Source organism: Drosophila busckii, chromosome 3L (assembly GCF_011750605.1).
Source record: "Drosophila busckii strain San Diego stock center, stock number 13000-0081.31 chromosome 3L, ASM1175060v1, whole genome shotgun sequence".
Taxonomy (NCBI): Eukaryota; Metazoa; Arthropoda; class Insecta; order Diptera; family Drosophilidae; genus Drosophila; species Drosophila busckii.
In genome coordinates, this window is record NC_046606.1 from 3,996,049 (window position 1) to 4,022,611 (window position 26,563).

The 26,563-nt window shown below is 39.7% G+C and overlaps 3 protein-coding genes and 1 non-coding gene across 11 annotated transcripts in view; all 4 read left to right on the forward strand.

The window, feature by feature from the left end:
* The window catches only part of LOC108599605 (cyclin-dependent kinase 14), a 101,131-nt gene extending 90,868 nt beyond the window's left edge, over window positions 1-10,263 (forward strand). For all 5 annotated transcript variants that reach the window (XM_033293413.1, XM_033293414.1, XM_017986561.2 and 2 more), the window contains 7 exons: window positions 642-859; window positions 1,962-2,053; window positions 6,154-6,328; window positions 6,389-6,650; window positions 7,256-7,468; window positions 7,536-7,715; window positions 9,819-10,263. In XM_033293413.1, coding sequence (XP_033149304.1) covers window positions 642-859; window positions 1,962-2,053; window positions 6,154-6,328; window positions 6,389-6,650; window positions 7,256-7,468; window positions 7,536-7,715; window positions 9,819-9,883 — 1,205 coding nt within the window. In that variant the 3' untranslated portion in view covers window positions 9,884-10,263. The remainder of the gene's footprint in view (window positions 1-641; window positions 860-1,961; window positions 2,054-6,153; window positions 6,329-6,388; window positions 6,651-7,255; window positions 7,469-7,535; window positions 7,716-9,818) is intronic.
* Window positions 1,136-1,201, forward strand: LOC117134820. The gene has a single exon (XR_004458867.1). It is a non-coding gene; the product is annotated as a U7 small nuclear RNA (small nuclear RNA).
* A 3,762-nt stretch (window positions 10,264-14,025) lies between the features above and the next one.
* On the forward strand, window positions 14,026-17,239 carry LOC108599604 (angiopoietin-related protein 7). Of its 3 annotated transcripts, none has more exons than XM_017986557.1 (5): window positions 14,026-14,243; window positions 14,384-14,556; window positions 15,663-15,874; window positions 16,005-16,221; window positions 16,279-17,239. In XM_017986557.1, exons 1-5 carry the CDS (start codon window positions 14,109-14,111, stop codon window positions 17,012-17,014), a joined length of 1,473 nt encoding a protein of 490 aa, XP_017842046.1. In that variant the 5' UTR covers window positions 14,026-14,108; the 3' UTR covers window positions 17,015-17,239. The 3 variants fall into 3 exon arrangements, with proteins under 3 accessions (XP_017842046.1, XP_017842047.1, XP_017842048.1); XM_017986558.1 differs by having other exon boundaries at window positions 14,387-14,556; XM_017986559.1 differs by having other exon boundaries at window positions 14,027-14,243; window positions 15,663-15,796.
* Window positions 17,240-17,668: 429 nt separating this feature from the next.
* LOC108599606 (lipase member H-A) lies at window positions 17,669-18,987 on the forward strand. Of its 2 annotated transcripts, none has more exons than XM_017986562.1 (4): window positions 17,669-17,907; window positions 17,964-18,428; window positions 18,492-18,711; window positions 18,772-18,987. In XM_017986562.1, exons 1-4 carry the CDS (start codon window positions 17,673-17,675, stop codon window positions 18,845-18,847), a joined length of 996 nt encoding a protein of 331 aa, XP_017842051.1. In that variant the 5' UTR covers window positions 17,669-17,672; the 3' UTR covers window positions 18,848-18,987. The 2 variants fall into 2 exon arrangements, with proteins under 2 accessions (XP_017842051.1, XP_017842052.1); XM_017986563.1 differs by having other exon boundaries at window positions 17,964-18,407.
* The last annotated feature ends 7,576 nt before the right edge of the window (window positions 18,988-26,563 follow it).

Here is a 26,563-nt window from a genome sequence, read left to right on the forward strand (position 1 = left end):
TTGAGAGCGGGACGGGCGCTGCAGCCAACGTGGCCAAAAGCAAACATAATTTAAAATGTAATTAGTGCTCAAATAGAAAACCAAACAAACACAGAGCCAGAGCACAGAGCAACGTGCTGAATGCTGTCGACGCTGCCTTTGTGGGCGTGGCAGTGGCAATGCAAACAAATTGTAAAAGTAAATGAAAGCCAGCTGCCGCGTAGTTTTTGCTGCTGCACTTGGCCAAGTCAATGAATATATCACCAGGTTACTAGGTGACCCACTGCGTAGCTGAAACTTTGTCCTAGACCAACTTGCAGCTGTTGCTGCTGTATGGCAAATGATATTTATATTAGTTTTGCTATATGTACATTTTTCTGTTTGTTGAAATTGGTTTCATTTCCAAAGCTTTATTGATATCCTGGCAACATAATGAGGCACAGCTCAACGTTGAGCAGCTTGCTGCCTCATTATTGTTTGCCGCATACAATGAACGCATTTTCTTTATTCTATAGTGGCCGCCGCTTGTTGTTTATAGCACTTGAGCGAGCTCTACGCTCTTGGCCTTTTCACTTTGTTGGCCTGGCCACTTGACAAGTCTTTTGCACTAATTTAGACTTCAAGCATAACTCATTAAAATTATTTCCTTTGCTTCCTTGCAGACTGGCGCAGCACAGACAGCACCGACCATCATGATCGCGTACAGCGACAATTGTCCGTCTCCTCGGACAGCAAACTCTTGGACGAGGACATTAGAGAGGAAATGAAATACCATTCGCATGTTGTTATGCGACCCAAGAAGCCGCCCAGACCCAAATCCGAAGTATTTCTCAATAAACAGGATCCACATCCGCGACGCAAACGTTTCAGTGCGTTTGGCGTAAGTACCACACACACACACACACACACACACACACACATTAATTTCAATTAATTTCAATATATAAACTAAACAAGCAGCAACAGTTTGCCTTAAGTGTATTTTATTGACTTTTGCCCACAGTGCACATTGCGCAGGCTCTGCTTGCAAAAGCATTGCATACTTATATGCGTTTCTGCTCAACACAACTGCTGTGCGCTTGTAATTCACAACTGGTTATAGCCGCCAGTCGGTTAACTGACAACTCTGAACTGTTGCTGGCTAACATATTATTGAAAATTTTTAATCTCTTTGAAATTTGTCTTGGTGGGACCCTTAGCCTCCGGCTCTGAGTGTTCCGAATACAAAATGCATTTAATAAGCAATGATTTGATAAGTCGGTAATGAGTTTCTCTAACGTCGAAATGTTCTCAAAGTTACGCTAGAGAAACTCATTACCAGGTAGAGCTGCAAAACCATCGATAGTGGGAACATCGATGTTTTCAATTTATTGCTTCATTTTTCAAATAGCTGGAATTTCCGCTAACTGCAGATCTGACGTGCGAATAGCCAAATTTGACAACGCTGTTCATTATTATGATTATTATCAGCAAACAATTAAGCACTAAATATGCTTAATTATTTTATATTTCAGCAAGAGCTTGCTTGGAATATTCCGCATGCATTAATGTTTAAATAAATTAAAGAAAAGTATTAAAAATTCTAAAATATAGGCATATAACTTATATAATGATTTTTTATTATTAATTTGTATAATGTCAGCATAGCTCAATTTTTGCTTGATTTAATTTAATAACAAGCACTTGCAATTATAAATCTAATTAGCATTTCTTCTCAATATTGTGCTGTGCTTAAATTGACTGCAATTAAATAATTAAAATTGATTTGATTAGCAGCGAACGCCACAGTTTTTCATGTGGCTCTCGACGTTGACAACTTGAAGAGTTTCGCTTGCAAATTAAATCAAATTAATTAAGCATTTTCTGTGGCATACTTTTGCGCTGCTTGCTGCACACGCAAATTTCAAATTATACTTGCAGGAGCAACTTGAAAGTACTAATTGCTAATTGGCATTTTTTCTCTCTCTCTCTCTCCGAAACAGGGCGACTCACCATTTGGCAAGCAGGAGGCGTATGTGAAACTGGAACCGCTGGGCGAAGGCTCCTATGCGACAGTCTACAAAGGATTTAGCAAGTAAGTGTGACATCAATCAAGAGTCTGGGTGGGTGGTGGGTTATATATGTAGCCACTATGTTAGTGGGTTAAACAAAATTGTGCCTTGTAGCAAGGCGGAGCGACCGGGACTGGGCTATGAATTTTGACAAGCGCTCAAGCTGACAAATGAAGACAGGGGGGGGCGTAGTATGTGTAGTAGTTGGGGGTGTGGCAAGGGTTTGCCTAAATCAAAATGCCTTTTTAGGCAAAAATTCTGTGACAATGCAAACGAGTTGAGGAAACTGACTTGGCCGCCATTTTGCGTCTTGATTTATTTATCACACACACACACACACACACAGTTTGCCTTGACTATATATATGCATATATCTAAAAGGATATATATATATATGTGTGTGGAGAGCAACTGCTGCAGCCTCATTACAGCGCAGCCCAGTTACAGATTTAGTGCCAGCAACAGAGCAGCATTTTACACAGAGTTTCAGTTTTCCCAGCCATGCAAATGCGAGGCTATCAATCACGCCAAGCAGGACACACGGACAGACAGCCAGGACATAAAAAATGGCACACACACAGAGAGAAAGCGAGCGAAAAAGGGACTAGCAACAATAGCGCGCCGGCCACAGTTGCAAGCACTAAAAAAGAAATGAGCACAGTAACTAAAAAAAGCAAAAAATTGTTGCAAGCTCATCAGAGTCAGAGCGGCTCAAAATAACAATTGTTTAGCCTTTTGGCTGCTACGCACTTTTTTAACCCTTTGGTGACACAATAGATTGCAAACCCACCCAACCCAACACCCACCCCACCCCCCATTACTAGTGTTAACAAATGCCGCCTCATTTGCGCTGCGCTCTGCGCTGATTTGTGCTCATAATTTGACAAACGACGAGCCTAACAGGCAGCAGCTACAAGGAACAAGCTTCGTCACCTTTATGACAGCTCCAAGCAGAGGGATATTTTATTCTGATGTATGCCCTTTTATCAGGGGGTGGGTGGGTGTTTGGTGCGCTGTCAGTTGCATTTGCCCAAGATGTCGAGCTCAGAGTTTTGCTGGCATCATGTATTTTATTTTGTGATTTATTTGACAATCATTTGCGCTGACTAGCAAAGATACCGAACCACCCACTCACTAGCTACGCGACTATACACCACGTATACAAAAGTAGGTTCACTCTCTTTTGCTCTCTCTCCAGTCCTTACTCATTTGGCATGCAGCGTGCGCCACATGCGAAATGAGTTCCAATTAAGCTTTGTTTATACGTCATGCAATTAATTCGCTCTAATTTATCTTGGCCAAAATGGCAAATGCGCTGCCTGCCAAATAACAAAACGCTCAAAAAAAAAAAAGAAAGAAAAGTGCGCATAACTTTTGAGTTTTCGCAGTTTTCTTTGGTTTTCGCTTCTGCTCTGCTTGGCTTGCTGATTAGCTTTTCATAAGGGGGGACGACGAAAGATTTGGGTCAACGCGTTTTTGGCTCTAATTTTGTTTGGCCCACAAAAGATTTATGCGAGGAGTTTATTTGCTGCTGCTTGTCAATTGTCAAAAGCTTTCACGAATGATTTCACTTTGCATCATTGTAAGAGCCTTAAAGATTTACTGCCAGGCCAGGCTGCTGATTAGCATTTAGTAGGTCAACAGCAGCTGCGAACGATAAGAAGCGAAAGTGGGGGAGAGCAGGCAAATCTATTTTTTATTGAACTTGTTAAAACTCAAGCTTGGCTTGTATTATTTTTAGCTTAAGGCAGCAAACTTTTACCCCAAAAATAACTAAAGAGGGATTTGCTTAGCCACACGTCTTGTTTAATATGTAGCCAACTCTGCTGTGTTGACCCAGTTAGAAATTAACAACCAGCTGACGACGTCTCCCACTCTCAAGCGCTTCCTCATGCATATTTCATGGCACTTTGAGCAGTTGCAACTCTCCCACTCCCAGGCAATGTAATAAGCTAACCTTAGCCATGTTGCCTGCCTGTTGTCAGCGTGTAATTTGCCTGAGACACTTTTCGAGCATCGAGCGAAGACAACAACAGCAGCAACAGCTGTTGATGTCGCTATTGCTGCTGCTTACATGTAAAATTTCGCATGTTTGCCTGCAAGGATGTTAGCAGCTTCATGCTCCATGTCGCAGGATGCGCAAAGACATAAGCACTTTATGGCATTCACTTTGTTGGCTATAAAAAGGCGCACACACTGACACACACACACACACATGCATAAAAAGGCTTAATTGATAAGGTTGTGTATGCGGGTTCCGTGCATACAAGATTTGCCAACATTTTACAACACTCGACAGCTGCAAGGCTAACCACTAAATACGACAACTACTACTGCGAGTGATAAAGTGCCATCTGATGTTGCAATAAAAATATATTGTTGAAAGTAAATACTTAAGACACAACGCAAAATGCTTCATGTGACTATAAAATGTAAAAAATGTGCGCCAAGAGAAAGTTATTAGACGAAGGTGATGCGATAAAGCAAGAGATAAAGTACAGTAAGCAAGTAGCTTAATAGAAAGGAGCATCACTTATGCCTAAGCTACAAAAGAAAAAAAAAGGGATAACTAGCACTAATAAAGTTTTATATTAGCTTGTACCTTTACGTAAGCTAAAACCTTAAAGACTCCAAAACCTTAAAGACTCTAAATACAACTCAACAAGTATAGAAAGAATTTAACTTATAATATGTAGAAGAAGAAAAAGGTATTAGAAGCTTGTGCGAAATTCTTTATTAGCTAGATTTTAAAAACTAAGATGAAGCTTTTACTAGTAGAAATCTTTATATTAGCTTAGCCTTTACTATTAGCTCTGTCATGCTAGAAAGAAGTAATGTTATAGAATGGAATGTCTTTATGTCTAACTTTGCCTGCAGAAATTAAATTTATACTGCACTAACATCATTATCATTATGAGCTAGATTCATTTAGAATTCCTCCCAAACATCTTTCAATCTCCTCTTTTGAAGAACTCCTTCAATATTCCTGAAGATCTTAAAAACAAAGACGATTTTTTATAGAGAGCGTAGCATTTATTACAAGAAATCATTATATTAGCTTCAATATCATCATTCATTTATATCATGATGAGCTAAATTAATTTTGAAATCATTCCAGACTATATATTATATTAGCTTATCCCTCAATTTCATCATTCATTCATAGCATGATGAGCTAAATTAATTTAGAATTCCTCACAGACTTCGTCTTCTCTTTAGAAGGATTCCCATCACTTTTCATTTACATCCCACACTTCTGTCAATCTTCCCTTTGGCTTGATTACTTGCACTTCCAATCAGTTTTCATTTACTTTAAGTGCAACTAGCAGCAATTGATTATAATCTGGTTGAACTATCAACAAAATTTTCGTCTGATCCAAATAAGCAAATTAGCCGAGTTAGTTACATTAGGCAAGAGCAACACAGTTGATGGCATCAATTTAAGCCCATTATCTAGCACTCAGCTACTATCGAGAGCAGCAGCAGCAGCAGCATCATTGGCATCAGCTACACTCAGCGCTGCTCATCATCATTAACTAAAACACTTTTGGGTTTTTGGCGCACAACATCAACTGACAATTAGCTAAAATCGCGTACAGAATTAACTCGCAGAAAAGAAAATACAAAGCGAGCGAGCAAAGGACCTCTTTGAATATGTTTAGCCATAAAAAGTTTTTTCCACAAACTTTTTCTCCCCCAATGCACTTTGACATTGAAGGCAGCAACGCCGCTTAAAGTAACTACTTTATGTCTGGGATTTGTGGTGCTTTTATGGAAGCTCCTACGAGCAGGAGCGGAACGACTGGGCGGGTGTTCACTTCCAATTAGAATTTTTGTGCGTCGCTCTGGCGGCAGGCGGCGAACATAAATTGTCAGCGCTTGTGGCAGAGTGTCAAATAATTTAACCTAATTTGACACTTCAAATGTGCGGCCTTGTATAAATGTTAGTGGGTGGCTAGCTAGCCTGTGTGGGTGGTGGGCTTAGAGCCTAATTTAAGCATATTTTGTGGCAGATGCCGTTGCGTCTGTGTGAGTCTCGTTATGCGGCCAGCTAATTCCTTGTTTGGGTATGTTGACTGTCTGCTATTTATTTTATTAATTTCTGTTCTTGCCTCTGCTACAGATTAACCTACCAGCGAGTTGCACTGAAGGAGATACGACTGCAGGAGGAGGAGGGCGCACCGTTTACGGCCATACGCGAGGCCTCGCTGCTCAAAGAACTGAAACACAGCAACATTGTGACGTTGCACGATATTGTGCACACACGCGAAACACTCACATTTGTATTTGAATATGTGGTAAGCACACCCCACCCACCCACTTGACTAGTCAAGCTTAAAATTCCATTTTTCTTACAGAATACCGATTTATCACAATATATGGAAAAGCATCCGGGCGGACTGGACCATCGCAATGTGCGTCTGTTCCTCTTCCAGCTACTGCGCGGCCTCTCCTACTGCCACAAGCGTCGCGTGCTGCATCGCGATGTGAAGCCACAGAATCTGCTCATCAGCGATTGTGGTGAACTGAAGCTTGCCGATTTTGGTTTGGCTCGCGCCAAAAGCGTGCCCAGTCACACCTATTCACATGAGGTGGTGACGTTATGGTACCGTCCACCAGGTACGCCCAATCGATCAAACCCAAGCAAGCTGTTAAAGTTAAGCTAAGCAAACTATTGTTTAGTTGGTTTAATTAGTCGCGTCACAATTCAATTTCGTATTACAAAAGCAAACACCTAGGTTTATGCATAATAATCCCTGCTAAGTAGTTTGCAATCAGATTAATTCCTTTTGCTGCTCATCAATTTTCGTAGCGCTAAATTGAAAACTGCAGCGAAAACAAAGTTAAGCATATTATGCGCCTTCCACTGCTTTCTTTTTTATTTTAATATGCAACTCCACTGGGCAAAGGCAAAGCATGTTAAACAAATTTAATCTGCACTTCTTGCCAGACGAAGCTTGACCAGCAGCTGAAGTGTGGCCTAAGGCCGCAGGCTGTGGCCTGCCTCACCTTTTATGCTCACACACCGAAACTTTGTTAGACCAAAGGCAGCTACACACACTGGTCTGTCTGTCTGTCAGTCAGTCAGTCAGTCAGTGTGCCAGCCCAGGCTACTCCCACTGTTTATTTATTTAAAATTGCAATTTATTTTCATACAAAAAGTGCATTTACCTAACGAACCAAGCTCTGACTTTACTCTCCCTCTCTCTCTCTCTTCCTTTTAGATGTCCTGCTGGGCAGCACTGAGTATTCAACATCGTTGGATATGTGGGGCGTCGGCTGCATATTTGTGGAAATGGTCACTGGCATGCCAACATTTCCCGGCATACGTGATACCTACGATCAGCTGGATAAGATATTCAAATTGCTTGGCACGCCCACCGAGGACACGTGGCCAGGCGTTACACATTTTCCCGGCTACAAACCACACAAGCTTGGTAAGTAATTGGCCCCAAAGCCTTTACTACTACTACTTCTAAATGCAATTTGCGTAACGTTCTGCAGGTTTCTATCGACCACGCAAACTGGGTCACAATTTTCCACGGCTGTACGACATTATTGAGGGTGAAACGATAGCGAACGCCTTTCTGCAATTGAATCCCGAGCAGCGCATTGGCGCCGATGAGGCACTGCAGCATCCCTACTTTGCGCAATTGCCAAAGAAACTCTACGAATTGCCAGACGGTAAGTCTCAGTCATTCAATCGCATTGAATTCATTTATTAAATATTTACGAAAGTTGCGCATTGTCTAGCCCCTGAAACCAAAGCAATTAAAAAGCAACACAACAAATTGTTTGAGCTTGAGCCTTGAGCTTGAGCAAGTTTATAGGCCTTGTGCTCTGGTCCTTTGCTCGACAACTCATTTAAGTTTTATACAAACTCACGCTCACTCTGTTGTGGTTGTCTGTTTAACTAATGTTTGTGCCTCGGCTACAACGAGTAGTTAACAGTAATTGCGTTTTTACGTTTTAATTTGTGTGTCTGTGTTTCTGTCGAGTAAAACGTGTAAAAAATGCGTCTAGCTGTTGCAACAAGTTGACGTTGCAGCTGTGGCAAGGTGTAAGCCAGCAAGCACTAAAGCAATTAGTTTAGAAGGTGGATAAAGTGTTGTGAGCAATGCAATTGAGGCAAAGTAACAGAACAGACAAGACAAATTAATTCAAATAGTAAAGTAAAGTGTAAAGTGAAATGTAACGAGAGGAGCAAGTGAAACTGAAGCAAAGGCGATGCATGTGGCAAGAATGGCAACAAGTAAAGCGAGTAGCAGCTTATAAGGCAACGAGTAGTGGGAAATAAAGCGAGAGATGCAACTCAAATTAATTCAAGTAGCAAGTGTAAAGTGAAATGGAACGAGAGCAGCACGTGGCAAAGAGTAGCAATGAGTAAAGCGAGTAGCAGGCGAGAGATATTAAATCAGGCAACGAGTAACAGGAAATAAGACGATAGAAGCAACAGGAAACAGCGAGAGATACTTGAGCAGGCAACGAGTAACAGAAAAAAGCGAGAGATGCAACTCAAATTAATTCAAGTAGTAAATTTAAAGTAAATTGTAACGAAAACAGCAAGTGAAACGAAATTGAAAGCGACACTCTGGCAACGAGTAAAGCTAGTAGGAGAATATAAAGCGAGAGATGCTTAAGCAGGCAACGAGTGGCACGAGAAAGCGAGAGATGCAACACAAATTAAGAACAGCAAGTGAAACGAAATCAAAGGCGCCACTTTGGTAACGAGTAAAGCGAGTAGAAGGATATAAAGCGAGAAATGTTTTAGCGAGTAACTGGAATTAGAGAGACGCTTAAGCAGGCAACGAGTAACCGGAATTAGGGCGCGAGTTATGTAGTCCTTTTTCAATTACAAGCACACAAATGGAAAAGGAAATTAGATAAATGTGTAGTGAGTGAAAATGTGAGAAACAAACTGAAAAACTAAACAAATTTAAAACTGAAACTAATGCGAAACTAAACCCCAAATTAAATGCAATCCATACAATTAAAAGCGAGTAAACACAGCTATAAATATCAAACAAATTATCATACACTGTGTGCTTATCATTAGGCATTAGTCAAAGCGGAGGCTCCAAGCACAAATCTTGCATAAATTGCTTAAACGAGCTTTGGCCTGCCTGCCTGGCAGCCAATGCATTAATCAGACTTAGCAAAGCGAGAGAAAAGCCTGCAAAGCATATTTAAGCAACTGGTCTACACTGAACTGCACTGGCCTGGCCATAAACGAAGCACATTTCAACGCAAAACATAAAGAACGAACCCCCCAAAAGGCTCGAAATAGAGAAACTCAGTGCAGTGAAATTTGCAAATTGTGCAATTGCATTCATTGCATGCAACGTGGCATGGCTATGCCACTTAATGGGGCAAATTCAAGTGCAGCAGCCAAGGCACAAGGTCCGGCTTAATGTGTGTGCTTAAAATGTGATTAACGTCGATGCAAACAGTTTGGTCGAGTTGATTTTGGTTTCACATTATGCTAATTGCAGTCAAAAATATGCAATCAGTGCTTTGGGTCTAGCCCATGATGCATTAGAGGTTAAATTAGAAGCTGCAGCAGGAATGAAAATCAATTAAAACACAACTAATGAGCGCAAGCGGAAAGGTCTATGCACACACACAAACACACACAGAGAAAAAACCACAAACACAGTTGAGCTGCTGCGGTTACAGCCTGAGAGAGCGAGAGAATGCCAACGAGTGTGAGATAAATTTGCATGTTTTGTGCGCTTTAAATTTTAATATTTATGCAACAATTATTAAACATATTTTATTTGCTTGCAGAAACCTCAATATTTACCGTGGAAGGTGTGCAGCTGTATACGGAACCAAATCGACAGAATAAATGAAAATTAAAGCAGGTCCTCTCAGTGGATGGCGTACGTTTCTATTGTTAACAACAACAAGCAACAAACAACTACAACAACAACAATAAATCCACAACTCTGGAGTAAAAACTACAATTGGCAGCCATTATAATTATATGAGCAACTAGTTTAATTAATCACTGTGCTCGGTTCGATTTCAAATTTATTGCTGCTGCGTCGGCAGCATTTTCTTTTCTTAATATCATTAATGCAGTCAAATTTGTGCCTGGACCTTAGTTAGTTTAAGTCATAATGATAACGATTTAGCGCATACTCAGCTTAGTCAAATAACGCGCCCAGACTACAATTTTTTTAATTTTAAAATTAATTATTTGCCTCTGCTACAAAAGAATTTTGTAAATTTCACGCTTAATTTGTTTAAATGTATTGCTGTCTGTAATTTGTCTGCTTAATTTAAATTTCATTACAAACAATTCACTCTCTCTCTCTCTCTCTCTTTCTCGCTCTTTTGGGTAGCATTATCAATATTATTTTATGTTCGGCGCTTGTCGAATCATTTTTATACTTTATGCAAATTTAATTTTAAATGCTTTAAAATTGGCCGCGCTGTTTAAGTGATACAATTTTTAATTATACATATTAATTAATAAATGAATTTATGTATAAAGCAAACAAAAAACAAATAAATTTAAAACATTTATAGCATTTTCGTTTTTTATATATTTTTGAATTTTTTTTATAAATTTGAAATTGAACCAATTCGAAGCCATTGCCCAGCGCTGTTGAACGTAGTTTTAGCATAATAATTAATAATAATAAACTAGCCTATACATTAAACAATTTTGAAGCCTAGTATTTTGAGCAAAACACAAATAGTTAAACAATTACACGTAGTCATGACGAATAGTAGTAATAAATTTTTAGCAAAAACCAATTCAACGTAAATTCTAAATACAAAATAGTCGAACAAACAAATTAAATACAACTAATCAAGTGGAATTTCAAATATTTTACATAGCAATGTAGTAGTTACCAGCAAACTAAAACTAAAACAATTATAAACAATTTTAGAAACGAAAGAAACGTAACGTCAAGAGAGGACTATGCAAAAAAACGAAAAAAACTGAAATCAAATTTAGTTCAGAGGGTTTTCAAACTGAAACTGCAAACTGAATCAAAAGAAACAAAAAAATATTTACAACAAAGAATGAAATCTTAACTAATTTTATGAGGCCACAAATATTATATATACTAAGCCGTAAAAGAATATCAAGTGCATGCATATTGTCTATATATAGATATAGTACTATTGGTAACGTCACGAGTTTTAGCATCAATTGGTACACAAACTGTGAACAGTCACTGTTTTTAACAAGCGATTTCGATTCGAACAAAATTCTATTTTGTAGCAAGAATGAAACAAAAGCGTAAGCAAATTTATAAAGTATATAAACTTTTTCTGTGATTTATGAAAAAAGTAAAAAGGAAACACACAAACAATTTAAACAAAATGAGAAGCACTTAAACATTTTTAGCTGCTTAGCCAGATGAGAACAAAACGTAAGCAAATTGTTTAGCATTATTTTGTTAAGGCAAACAAATGCAAATGCTTGCAAATGATTCCAAGAAACAAAACAATGAAATTGCGTATGAAAATGGAAAACTTATTAACTTGTAACGAAGCAATGGCAATGCACATTTTATTGCACTTTTTCCCATCCCGAGGTTACGTCCATAGTTTATAAGAGCCAATGAGCCAACTAAAGCAAACAAAAACTGAAACGAAACGAAAACGAAAACGAAAGCGAATACGAAATGAAATGAAACAACAAAGATTCTGTTCTGTTTTTAACTTCAAGCTACTTTACTGTTGAGTTTATCGATTAATTTGTTTCTAGTTTCAAGTCCACTGCACAAGCTAAAGCTAAACATAAATTTAAATGAAAAAGAAAATATATTAACTAAAAGCAACTAAATGCTAAATGTACTAAACTAAGTATGTTTTTAGCTGAACGTGTGTCGTCGTCTCTAGTTGTATTCTACTCATAGTAGCTAAGCGCTAAATCGCAGGAACGAAAGGTCAAAAAATCTATTAAAAAAAAAAAATCACAACTTTGAGCAGTAAAACAAGAAATGAATAGAATGAACAGCAAGAAAATAACTAAAATTATTTTTAATGCATTGAATTTGTCGTAAATATTTAACGTACCTTTGTTATAAACAAATCACAAAATAACAAAAATAATTTAATCTATTACAAAAAAAAAGACGTAAGCAAAAAGTCAATAGAATTATAATATATGTATACAGTATATGAAGAAATTCTACTGACAGCCGTTAGCAGCGTGTGTAGTTTTTATGTTTACACTGTAAGCATTTTTTGTATAGTGCGAAGCAAGAAGAAGAAGCGACTATAAATGAGTTTGAGTAAATAAAAAAGAAAAATACATTTTGTAAATAAAGTAGTTGATTTCTAAGTAGCAAAAAAGGAAAACCGCAAAATTTAAACATATTAAAAGTCAAATGAATGAAAATTTAAATGTTTATGATTTGAATACAACAAATGGCAACTAAATACAATTTGCATAAGTTCAACCTGTACAATAATTTAATATTAAATAAAATGCAAAAACAAAAAATCGTAAGACAATTAAATAGAAAATGCAAACAGCGTTTTTCAATAATTTTATTTGACATTTCTTTGGCAATTTTATAGCATGACAGTCTGTGCGATTTATTTGAGCAGCGCGCGCATAAATAACAATTGAAACTAATTATTTTTCATGACTAGTTTGTGGCAAAGCAATTAAATTGAAGTCGCCTTCGAATTAAAATGATATATAGAGCAATATGGCGCAGACACGCAATTTCATCTTAACAGTTGTGTTCTAATTATGCAAATGGCAAGCAAACTATATAATTTATTTAGTTTTCTTATTTTGGGACAAATTGTTGTGTGGCATGACATCAAGCTGTCTATCAAGCGCTCAGTGGCTTGCATCATCGACAGCTGCGAAGACGCTAGTCATAGGTCTAATCTATCTGCCATGCAGCATCGCGCCGCACGACTCCAGCGCCGGACGACGACAATCGCAAAAGGCAAAAGGTATATCCAATATGCGCGCCAAAACCTTCAAAAACCCATAATAAGCGTTAACAACAACAAACAATTGCTAACAAATTTTAGACGTCGACAACAGCCAAAGTGACATAATGCGGAAAACTATAGAAACCAAAAGGTTGCAAGTCTCGCTATATGCGATTCATAAAGCTTTTTATAGTCAACTATAATACTATATTCATTAACAACTTGTGCAGTCAGCACACGGAGCTGCAACGAACTTGCAGTTGGGTACCTAATATCGTATATAGTGGGAAGTCTATATAAGGGGAACTTTTTGTAACTAAAACTGGAAATTGTTAAGCACTTTATGTAGATTAATTGGCTATGCAGCTTGAGGCAGGTTACTGACACTTTAAAGTATGAATATATATATAGTGTATACAATAATAAAATATGTTGCTGATTTTTATATATATATATATATCAATTGAGCCTAATTTTGCTTATCAAAGTTAACAATTTAAATACAACCAAATATTTTTGCACACTCATTTTCTTATCAAAAAATACATTATATGCATATGACGCCACGATTTTTAATCAGTATACCTATGTTTATTTACTATATACTAAAACATAAAATTATAGTTGAACTGTCAATCATTTTATAGACTGGCAGCAATTCTCTCTTCAATTGAACCTCAATTTTCTTATCTGCAACATATTTTATTTTATTGTACACACTTATTCTGCTATCAATACAATGTCTTATAATTATACTTATTGTTTATTACTATGAGTTAATAATATTATTGCACATTAATCTAACAATAAGTCAATTGAACTGACTTGAACTGTTGAGATAAGAAAATATCGAGGCGTAGGCTTGATTGAGTGATTGAATAGTTTAGTTTAAGACCTGAGAGCTGCGGGGATTTTTTAGTCTTGCGGCCCAGCAGACAACACAACTATATATACATATATATTTATTGTAGGTAAGCAGTTATGTAGGTTTGTTTGCTTTGCTTATGCTTTGGCGCTCAGTCACGCTCTTTGTCTGCTGATCTTGCTCATCTGCTTGGAGAGACTTCGAGCGCTTGCGCTCAGTAGTCAACGAAACGTCGCGTCGAACGGTCGCTGCGGCTGCCACTAGCAATTTATTGTTTAAACTTGAAGCTCAACATGAATACAACGCTGCTGAGTCTTTGCTGCTTCATCTGCTGCCTGTGCCTGCATGCCCAAGCGGCTGGCGTGGACTTCACGCCCATCAGCCCGGCAGCCACCGAGTTGCGCGCCAGACACTTTGCCAGCCTCCGAGTACGTTACGTATACGCATGCTAATTTTAACTGTGTGTGTGTGTTTCTGATTTATGTGCTGTTTGTTTTGGGCTGTAGCCAGTTACGTTTTTGGCTTTGTTGTTACCTTTATTAATATGCACACTGTGCCTTATTCGCAGCAGAACAACAACAATGGCCCAGCACCCACTTCAGTTGCTCCAGCTGCTTCAGCTGCTGCGGTTACAGTTCGAAACGAGATCAAGGAGCTAATCACCAATTTACACGATCGCGTTGGCATCTTGGCGACCTTGGATGAGGACCAGCGACATCGTCTAGAAGTCATCGATAAGAAGTGAGTGTCTTTACTTAAACTTTAGCGTTAAAAACAAACTATAAACAATGAAAAGAAGCGTAAACAGGTTTTTCGGCAAAACCGGTAAAAATAAATGCCAAAAAACAAAATACCAAAAATCAATTTTTCACGCAATCTTCTTTTCATGCCTGCGAACAACAATTAAACAAGCTTTAATTAGCTAAACAATTAGCTGGCTACATAAATTCAATTAAATATATTATTGTGTAAACAATTTTTGGCAAACATTTGTGCGCTGCGCTTTTCAGCTGCGTTATTGTTCATAAATTAAACGCTCTGTTGTTTACCAAAATGTTAAAATTCAAACGGTTCGAACGCATGTGCTGAACATTTGTGTATACTTAACAAATTATTTGCATAATTAGCAGTGGCATTCAAAAAGCACAAAAAACTCTACACAAACAATACGTCACTCAAAAATTTTCGAATGACAGACAACCTTAGAGCGTTTTATGGGCCACTTGAATGAGCTGCAAATTGCTGCATGATTGACTCATCTACACATGGAAATTTCTTGGTATTCCAATAGCCATGAAGGCGTACTATATATTCATAAGCATTTTTAATGGACTATACGTCATTGGAAGTGCTAAGCATGAGCATTTTATAAAAAATATATGCAGCAGATATAATTTGAATGTGCTCAAAAATTGAAGAATGTGTTTTTATATAGAAATAAATACGCGCGTTTGGCCAGATGGAATATAAATTTATAAATAAGCAAAGCAATTCAATTGCTTGAGATCAATTTAGATTTGCTTTAATATTTATATTTTTTAATTAAAAGCAAACACTATGAACCAACTGGCAATAAAAGTTGCATTTTTATATATTTAAACGATTCTAACATTTAAAAACAATTAAAGCTTAAACAAGTCTTTAAAATTCTCATTTAATAATAATTATATATCCAATATTTATATTTTAAATTAAAACTCAGCTCTAACTAATTGCGTATGTAAATGTTGTGCCCACAAAATGTGCAGCCCAACCCAACCCTATTGTATTGTTAACAACAATTTGTGCTTAATTTGAAGTACAAACAACATTTTATAAATTTACTTTTGCTGTTTTGATATTTACAGAATCGATAAACTGCTGGACAGCAACGAGGGTCGCATGGAATCGCTAAAGGCGCAGCAGCTGAACTTCCAGCAGCGCTTGGACAGCTTCGAGCATATCCAGCGCATGTCGCGGCGCACGCTGGACGAGCTGAAAGGTGAAAGCGATAGAATGACGGGTCCACGTGCGGCACGTGAGCTCAAGCACAAGCAAAAGAATCAAGCCAAATTGAAGGGTACAAAATCTAAACTTTGACTACTAATCGTACTTGATGTTGTGCAATTGTTGCTTTATATTTGCGCTGCTTTTGTTGTGCTAAGTAAAAAGTGCATAGCTTATTTTAATTTAATTTCCTTTGACTAAAGATTTATCTAGACAGCGACGCGAGGCGCAGCAGGTGGCGCCACATGTGGCAGACAATATGGCCAGCATCTTTAGCACGCAGGGCAGAGCAGACAATTCGAATGCCACTGAGCTGGATGTAAACAAAAAACTGGATGCATTGGCCACCTTTCTGGTCTCACTTGCCTACAATGTGCGTGAGACGCAGGAGAATGTGGGCCGACTAGTGCAGAACACCAAGTGAGTAACAGCTGGTGGCCACTTAATGCTCACACTCACTGTCTCTTTCGCTTGCAGCAACATCAAGCGGCGCTTGGCCAATCGCAAGTCCGCACGCTTGCCTCAAACTGCAGGCGCTCCAGCTGATGAGCGCGCCAGCAGCTGCCTGCAGTCCTATCTCGCAGTCAATGGCATTTTGAAGCTGCAGCTAACACCCGAATCCGAATCCTTCTATGTGCCCTGCGAGGACGACGGCTGGACTGTCATTATGAATCGCAGCTCGGACGACACAAGCTTCGAGCGCAGCTGGCTTGAGTACAAGGAAGGCTTTGGCAATCTTGCTGGTGACTTTTTCATTGGTCTGGACAAGCTGCATGCTTTGACTTCCAGCTCGCTGCATGAGCTGCGCATTTGGCTTGAGGACTTTGAGGGCAATCGCGCAGTTGCTGGTTACGACGCTTTTGCCATCAGCGGCGAGCGCGAACTTTATGCTTTAAATTTGCTGGGCAAGCATCAGCAGCAGCTGCAGCCACCAGCTGGTGACTCATTCTCGTATCATGCCGGCGCCAAGTTTAGCACTTTCGATAGCGATAACGATAACTGCTTGGCCTGCAGCTGCGCGCAGCGTTTCAAGGCCGCCGGCTGGTTCAACTCGTGCGGCACCAGCAATCTCTTTGGCAAATATCACAGCGAGAATCACGCGCGCGCCGGCGAGGCTGGCATCTTCTGGGAGACCTTCCAGGGCAACGAGTATTCGCTGCGGCGCGTCAAAATGCTCATACGCCCAGTGGCACAAGATGAGGCGAGACGCTGAACCATCAGTTGACGCTTCAGCCACAACTGCCATAAATCAGGAATTGCTTTTTAACATCAACTCAACTTAACTAATTATAAATTGAGCTTGTGTTGTTGTGTGTATATGTGTTAAATTATATACTCGACTGTCAATGTAAAACGTTAATGTTTAATGCTCATATATTTATGCAAATGTTTGCTTGGTAACATTTTTTAGTAACTTACCAGGGACCAACAAAACCAATAAAAACTAATTTTTGCTATTTTTATTATAAAATCAAAAGTCAACAGCAAACAGACAAATTGTTATTCAATTTGTATGCCAAAAGTTGAGTTTAACAATAAAAAAGAATTGTTAGCTGCTGCTTAAGTAATAAGAATTGAACAATGATTAATGTAACTATTGATTGGTCCCTGAATTTTGCTCTACGTCTTTCATATTGACTTAAGCTTGAGCTCATAAATTTCAGATGGAAAATTACCTAATACATTCGATTGCCAGTTCAAGTGACGTGCGTTGAGCTCAGTGCATGTTTCTCGATTCGCATTTACCGTTTAGCGTTTAGACTGCTGCGTCAGTTGGCTTAATCAGCGCGATTAACTTGCACGCAAACTGCAGCGACTATTTAGGCGCATAGCCGTAGCCAAGTTGGCTCAGTTCTCAAACCGTTCGAGTCATGGCCAAAACGTTCTATTGCTGGCTGCCCTTCTTCTGTCAGCTGTGGGGCATACAAACGCTGAGTCTGCAGTCGCTGGCCAATCAAAGTCGCATCTATATCTATGAGCAGACAGCGCAGGAGCAGAGCCTGGAGCAAGTGCAGCAACTGCAGGCCGAGGTGCAGTCACTCAAGTTGATTGTGCATGGATTTCTGGGCTCACGCACTCACAGCTCGATTATGCCGCTGCGCAATGGTGAGCGCAGCCAACTAAAATAAGTAGCAACTGCTTAACTTTGCTTGCTCTTGCAGCCTATGAAGCTCAGGGCTATGAGCACATACTCGTTGCGGATTGGTCGCCTGCTGCTAATTTGGATTACGCCAGCTCACGTCGCGCTATATGGAAAGTTTCGCAGGTGCTGGCCAAGCAGCTGCAGCAGTTTCTGGGCAAGCACAACGTGCCGCTGCATGCAGTGCATGTTATTGGCCACAGTCTGGGTGCGCACATTGCCGGCTGCATTGGACGCTACTTCAATGGCAGCTTGGCGCGCGTTACGGGTCTCGATCCCGCTTTGCCGCTGTTTACACCACGCGCCGACGACAGTTTGCAGTCGACGGCAGCGCAGCTGGTCGATGTTATACATACGGATTATCCCTTCTTTGGCGATCACACGCCACGCGGCACTGTGGACTTTTATCCCAACTTTGGGCGCACACCACAGCCAGGCTGCGAGGAGGTGGATCTGCTTTCAGCCAGTAAGCTATTGTTAGAGGCTTGTAAGTTGTAAACTGGCGAGCGCTCAACTTGGCTTTCTTATGTGTCTTTTATATATACAACAGACAGTTGCAGTCACAATCGCGCTGTGCTCTTCTATGCCGAGTCCATAGGACTGCCCAAGAACTTTCCAGCTATACCATGTCGCTGGCAACAGTTAAGAGCAGGCAACAATTGTTGGGCGCATTTGCAGGAAGCCAATTTGAATAGTTCACGACTGCAGCAAGCAATCAGCAGCATGGATGTTAGCCAAGTTGTTTATATGGGCGAGCAGCTAACACGCAGGTATTTACTTTAGTTATTTAGTAAATTCAAATAGTTACTCATTTATTCTGCTTGTACTAGCGCCACCTCTTACTACTATTTGCAAACAAATGCAGCGCCACCTTTCGGTCAAGGCGTGCATGCCAAGTTCAGCTAATGCTGCAGCAGATGGCGTCGGTAAGTCAAACAGCTTTTGACATATACTACTAGGCTAAGTGACAAAAGCTGTCTGCATTGCACACTAAGCTGAGCCGCTTGCTAAACCTTTTAGAATTAAAACAACACAAAATATTTAAATGCAAAATAAATTTGTATGTAATAAAAATATTTAAGATTGTCATCTGCTATACGCAGCAGTGAAATAAGCATTTTCTTAAAACCCCAAGCATCTTATGAATGAACAGCTTGCCCTTGCTACAAGCAAAGCTAACTAAGTGTAAGCGAGACAGCGTTACTAAAACCTGTAGTTATTTATGAGCCAATAACTTAACAACAAAACGCTCATCTACATTTAATGGCGATAATTTTTGACGCAATTTGAGCAACAGACACAGCAGTTGTCTGAGCCAGTCGAGCAATGCAGGCAGCTAACCACAGCCTGAGATAAGACACAAATACACTTGACACCTTGTGGCTAAAGAACTAAAGGTGAGCCTGCGGCCGCTGCTCGACACCTGAGCACCATAAAAAAATAAGAATAAAAAAAACGACAAGACAAACAAACGCAACGATCGTAAATTTACGTATATAAAGCGTTGCAAGAAAGAGAGAGAGAGCGAGAGAGTAGAGGCGTAGCGTCTGCTAATAGCAGTTGTAAATTTAAGGATTTCCCCAGCATTGTGGCATGCCACAAAATGCTGCTTGGCACTGTTTGTGGGTGGTTGGCTCGTTGCGTTCTAATTCATCGCCTCACTTGACAGCACTGGCAAACAGTATTGCCAACAATTGTTCCACTCGCTCCATTCCACACACAAATCGATTTCAGGCTTCATTAGCTCCAACAGGAAACTCCCGCTCAATCCAAAGCTTTGGCCTTTGTTTTAGTTTCAACTAAAATTTTTCCATTTTCATTTTGTTTACACCAAATGCGTATAGAGCCGCCCTCCCCCCCACCAGCAGCAGAGACTAACTATTGCCCTTTGCTTGAACCCCCCACCCCCTTCTATCAACATACGTTATATATGAGCTGAAGCGCTCTGCTCGCTCAAGCGTCAACGTTTACGTTTAGGTTTTTTTTTGCTGCTCTGCTCATATCACATTGCGTGCTCATTTTCCCCATCATTTCCCTTCATTCGATTTCATTTCCATATATACTGAATTTTTGTCGTTTTGTTGTTTTTGTTCTTCTGGCACCTTTTGTAAAATTTGTGTCATGCGTCGGTTTTTCCTGTTTTCGTTACGAGTTTCATTTCTGTTTGCTGGGAAAGCAACATTAGACAACAGAAAATAAAACAAAAAGCATAAACTGTTGACTTATTGGCATCATTGCATAGCCTTCTACCAGGTTCCGCTCCAATTCGTGCTGCTCAAAGGGAGAATATGGAAGAGATTCTGCTGTTTGATGAGCAAAGTTTATATGAGAATTAAAAAGGCAAATCGATATAGAATGCACACACGCTGAGTAAATTATATAATTCCTCAACTGCTTTGACATATTTCTTAATGGCACAAAGAGAGAAAATAAAGAGAGAGAGACGAGAGAATTGATATTGTAATTGGCAATCGCTGTCGTGCATAAATCACATGCATAAATTCAACCTACGGACATTTTGAAGCGAACACCAACGCGCGCGCTCTTTATCCCTATTAAACCCGCTACCCCTCCGCTCTCCGCTCTACTCACCCTTGTCTTGGCTGTTCTTTCTACCTGTCTGTTGGCTGCATTGCGGTCGTTAGTTGAAGTCAAATGTTGTTTTCCAATTGGAAAATTTTTCATTAACTAATTGAACATTTTATGGCAGCCAAGGCGACGTGTAGTTAGCACAAAGGCGAACACGACAATGGGCGCCAATATTGATGGCAAAACCAAGGGTCGGATTGTAGCCCCCAATCTCTGTTGTAAAGAGGCCATGGCAAAAGGACGTTGGCCCAAATGAGCAAACAAACTGACAAACGAACGAACGAACGTACGTTCGTGTCTTCAATAATTTACGAGGACATGCTGCCGTTTAAGCTGGACTGGACTTGACTCTCGCTTTGACTTGTGACTGGTAAATTTGCATAACTGTCTGCCAAGCGCCATGTCGGAAATTAAACATTAGCGCGTGCTGAAGTCAACCCTCGCACCCCCTAGAGCGTTCCCTCTCGCGCTCTCGTTCTCTCTTCGCTTTTGCTGGCAGCGAGAATAAAAAATAATAATTAAGGTGAAAATTGCTGTCGACACGCAAACGTTAAAGGCAACAAGCGCACAGGAATTATAAATTTCGGGCTTTGAGAAATGACCAAATGACCAACAGCAGCTGATAAAGCGTGAAAGCGATAGAGAGAGAGGGAGAGAGAGCGAGCGAGTGAGCGCGCGATTAACCGATTGCCAGATGACTAATGAAAACTATTAGCCCTGTGACAGATCGTCGAGCGTCGCTGCAGCAGCCCCCAAGTGTCCCTCGCATGATGGATAAGCTCATTAAACTGAGCCACAGATTGTGTCCAGGTAGTGGGATGCAACCGGTAGCCATTGACGAGCTGCGGCGGCGGCGGCGGCGGCGGCAGCTTCTATCGGACTGACCCAAGTGGCAGCACATTTAATTGAAGCTTGTTGGTGGCCAAGAGATCACTTGACATTTGCTTATCGTCACAAACAAAAAAATACTTCTCTAATTATTTTCAAAGCCATGTTAGCGATAGCTGCAAAGCTGTTTCAAAGCAATGAAAATAGTTGAATTCCTTTTCCATTCTACGATATTGATTAATTCCTTGGAGGACCTTTGAGCTATAGACATATATCTAAAGCTTCTTCTATTTGGATTCTTCTTCCTTTCTATGTCATTTACTTATCTTTCTTGCTTTATATGGTTTGAATTCCTTGGTCATCCTTTGATATTGATTAATTCTGCTGAGGACCTTTGAGCTATTAGAAATCTGAAGCTTCTTCTATTTCGATTCTTCGCTCTTTCTATGCCATTTACTTGTCTTTCTTGCCTTATATGGTTATGTTCGCTTTTATCGCTTGAATCTAATCTCAGTTTGTTATTCAATAGAATTTCAATTTCACCATTTGACTTCTTTATCTATGTATTTCATAAAGTTTTCCTAGCTATCATAAAATCGATAGACAATTTTATGGAAATTTTTTACTACTTGTGTTTGCCTTTGCTGCGTTGTTGTTCTTGATTATTTTGGTGTCAGTGTCACTTGTTGCGACGTTTGGATATATAAATATTTGCTGGGTTTGGCAATTATTATTTTGTTTTTTTCTCTATGCTGTTTATGATTTAATTACACAACAAATTTTATATTATTATTATACATTAGACGTGGCTGCGCTGCATTTATAAATTAGTGAGTCAATTTTTTGTTCGTTTTATGATTGAAGCCCAAGGCAGCTGCTCTCCGATTTCGAAACGAGTGCCAAAGCCTTATGGGGGGTTGTTAGTCCAATTAATAATGCGTCTATGGGTGTAACTAACTGTAGGTGGTGGTGTCGATCAAGCTGTTGGTAGTAGGTGTAGGTGGCTTTCTCCCTGAGCTGCCCACACGGCTGTGTTTGGCTGCCTTTAATTAATTATGTTTCAAAATTATTAATTTGATTACAATTGTGCGTCTAGCGCGGCGCATCATTAGCAGCTGCTCGCCAAACCCCAAGAAATCTAAAAAGCTAAACCCGCTGAGTAAGCAGACGATCGCTCGTTCGATTGCTTGCCCCGCATCCTCGTGCCCTAGAGCCACGTCCACTTGAGTGTCATATTCGAGTGGGCTTGTGTAGTAGGTGATTAACGCGATCATTGAAATGATGTTTCCAAAAATGCGTCCAAGTGTGTCTCACAGCCCCCTCGCAGCCATCCTCCTCCACTCAGCTGAGCCTCTCATAGATGCTAACAACACCTGAAGTGGCCCCTACATAAAAAAGCGAGCGCACGTACCGCTGCAAACGCTTGCCGAACAATGAAATGATTGCGGGCTATGATCATCATGACTCTTTCTTTCTTCATTTGCGCACGCGCTAAATGTCAAGAAAAAATTATAAATTTAAGCATTCAAATTATGATGCAGGCGGAGAACAAAACGAAGTTCAGATGCACTACATTGAATTGAATAGTCATAGTCAAGTTTTCGTTAATCTATAAAATCAAGCACTAGTTACAAAGATTATTTTGTATCAACTGCAACTGCAACTAGAAGAAACAGCTACATAAACAAAAGTATTAAACAAACAAAAGCTTAAGAATTTAACTTAATTGAATTTGTAATTTGTATTTAAAACTAAATAAGTTTAAAGCATTTTATGCTAGTTCGCTTACGTCATTAGCTAATTGCTGCAGTGTAATTTGACTTTTGCTGCCTCTAGTTGCTTTGCTTTAGTGTTCAGATCAGCCATATGCATAGCTAATATGCTCTGCTTTATATAGCGTATAGTGATCTATGCGCAATCTAAGGCCGCCTGTTGTTTGTTGGACTTGGCGTTGTTTGCTTGCTTGCCTGCTGCTGCTGTTGAATCTCATACGAGTCGAGTCTGTTGTGTTTGCCTCTGAGTTTGGTAACTGTGGCACTTGGGCACGCCCTCAGCGGCATGCCGCCCACTGTAACATGTCGAATCATTCATTGCATTTGCACAGAATGTGGGCTGGCGAGGCATGGCTGGGGCCTTCAAGGTGCTGAAAAGAAGAGAGAAAAACAATTCGAATTAAAAACTCAGCACAAGAAAAAAATTGAAAAATAAAAAACATTACGCTGAACGTTTTGTGTGCATTTGTAATTGTTAAAAGGCTCAGCTGACTGCGTTGACTGCTCTGTTGGCTGTCATTATTTTCTGTAACATTTAGCGAAATCATTAATAATTGTTGTTTGTAGATGCTGTTGTTGTTGTTGTTGTTGCAAGCGCGACACAGATACGCACTTAAAAATTGTCAGACGTTGTCAGAAGCGACAGAGACATCGCAGGTTTGTGTTTTTTATTTTTTGCTAGGCACAACACTTTTGGTGTTAACTTGATTAGCATTCGCATAAATTTTATATTTTTTTTTTTGCTGGCGTTTTTGTTGATTGTTGATTATTGTTAGTTGTTTGCAGTTGCATCTTGGCATTTGCATAGAATGCACATTTGCCTCAGCAACGACAGCAATTTGGGTTAATGTTTCACTTCACTGCCAGCCATCTATCTATGAGATATCTTGGCAGCATCTATCTTTAGCCAGAACTCGTTGCTTGGCTTGCCGTGTGGCCCACAAATCCCATTGAGAATTCAATTAAACTGCGTGTTATGCAAACAAACGATCCACGCAAGTGCTTTTCATAGAAGTTACTTTCAAATTCAAATTCCATGGAAGTCTACAATACAAATTGCCGCGTAATCTTCGAAACAATTCTTCTCGTTGTTGTCCTTTGGCTTTATCGACAAGTGCCGCCAAGTGGAATCAATCAAGTTCCTCTCTGGAGAATTTCGGCTTCTCGGTTTGTCATTGCCGAAGCGTGACAATATTTTGGCCAGACTAAAACCTCGGGGGGACATTGCATAATTAATCATGCAAGTTGAACGATAAGGTCGCTACTTATGTGTGTAACCGAATCAAAAAAAAAAAAAACAAGCACAGGTACACAGACTCCAGAGGATGCTCTTCAGTCCCCCCAATAAATCCCACAGTTATCATTTTGGAAGTAAGAAAGAATCACTGAACAGCATTTGCCGGGTGTGGATTACAAGGAATTTGTATAGTTTATGTTCGAGTCGCATCAATTTGACATAAGAGCGTCAATATTGATGCCTTGCAGTTCGCAGTGGGGATAAACAAAAGCAGGAAATTGAGAAATAGAATAATAATTAATCAAATATGCAGCGAAGCTTACAAATTAAAGGCTTTAAATTATAATTTTTGCATCTAAGCTAAACTAAAAGAATTTAAGCAATAAAATAAGCACTGAAGGTTAAACTATATTGAAGCTCTACAAATTTACTTATTTTAAACTAAATATAATCATTAGCATTAGCATATTTTAAATATGCTGCTTTAATTTAATTTATTTACTTTGCTTAGCTTTAACTTTAGTTTCATTTAACACATGCAGATGAGTCAAAGAGTCAATCAACTATGCAGCTAATGTTTGTATAGATAGTAAAGTAAAATGTGTATCTTAAAGATACAAAGCGATACGTAAGACAGGCAGTGGCTGGCAAACAAAGCAACTGCTGCTTGTAAGCAACAAAACAAAAACAAAAAACAACAACAATGCAAACTACACGCAACTGACAATGTCAAAAGCAGATACATTTGTAGCTCAGGTGTGTGTGTGTGTGTGTGTGTGTTAACGTCGTAGCGTCTGCTCTGACATTAATGGCAAATTTGCACGAGGCAAATACAGAATGAGTGAGAAGAGAGACAATAACTGAGTGAAGTGCTGCTTGCCACAGCAGTCAATTATCAATAGACACTAAGGCAGCCAGCCACATATACATTTATATGTATGTCTGTATGTGTGTGTGTGTGTGAGTTAGTAACTAAATGTGCTTGCAGTTACATTTGTATCTCAACTAGCAAAGACAGCTCCCCTGTCTCTGTCTGTCTGTCTGTCTGGCTCTGGCTCTGAGTCTGGGGGGCTTTAGCTTCACCTGCGTGTCGTGTTTTCTCAACGCTTTGTTACGTTTCATTTCGCTTCGCTTTTCATTTTGTTTAGTTCAGCACACACGCAAAACTAACCGCAACATAAAACCAAAATGTTGCGCACTCGCTCGCACGCTCACGCTTTATGCGCTGGCCACTCGCCGACGCTGATTGGCTGGCAAACTGGCGACTGCGCCGCCGCCGCCAACGCCGCCGAGCAGGCCACACCTCTATTGACTGTCAGCCGTCGTCGTCGTTTGCTTTTGCCCCCGCGTTTGTTTAGACAAACGTCGCGTGTCGTGACCCACCAACGCCACCCCTCCCTTGCGCCCACAACAACCCCAGCATAGGATCTCTGTTTGTGTGTGTGTGTGTGTGTGTGTGGGGTGCTAAAAAATGAAAATGGCTTTTATGCTTGTGGCGTGCGTTGGGATAATTTTTATGTTCCGGCGCTTTGAATTCAGGGAATTGCTTATTGCTCCGCTACCTTTGTGCAAACTCACACACACACACACACATACAGCGAGTGAGATAGTATATAAAAAATTATTTAATGGCTAGTTTATTGATTTTTTGAGTCTCTGACTTAAAACAAAGCTGCTTTTAAGTTAATCTTGCTTACATAAACGAAATTATGTTGCAAATTTATGATTTTATTTTATTTTTCAACTTTATGGTGCTGGCTTTTATGGCAAGAGTGCTAATAAATTGCTAATTAACTGATTTAAGCACTGAATTTCATATAAAAAGTAAGCTCAGATTATGGTTGCCGTTTTTTATGAGCAACTTGCTTAATCTAAATATATAGACTGCGGAACACTAAGTAGATTTTTATAGCGCTTAAATAAAGCGTAAATAATTTAATGCAAAAAATGTGCTTGCCCTTGCCTAAACAATTATTTTGCTAGCTGGCATATAAAATGAAATATAATAATGTAATTAAAGTAGCTTAATTTTTATATTTCGCAGCTCTTCCGCTTATTAAATCATTGAAACAAAAACTAAAATGGCGAAAATACAACAACAACAGCCGCGTACTAAAGCAAACGCTCTTATAAAGCAGCTGAACAGATCAGCAGCGCTCAGCTGTGCTTAGCAGTAGCAGAGTGCAGTATAAGAGC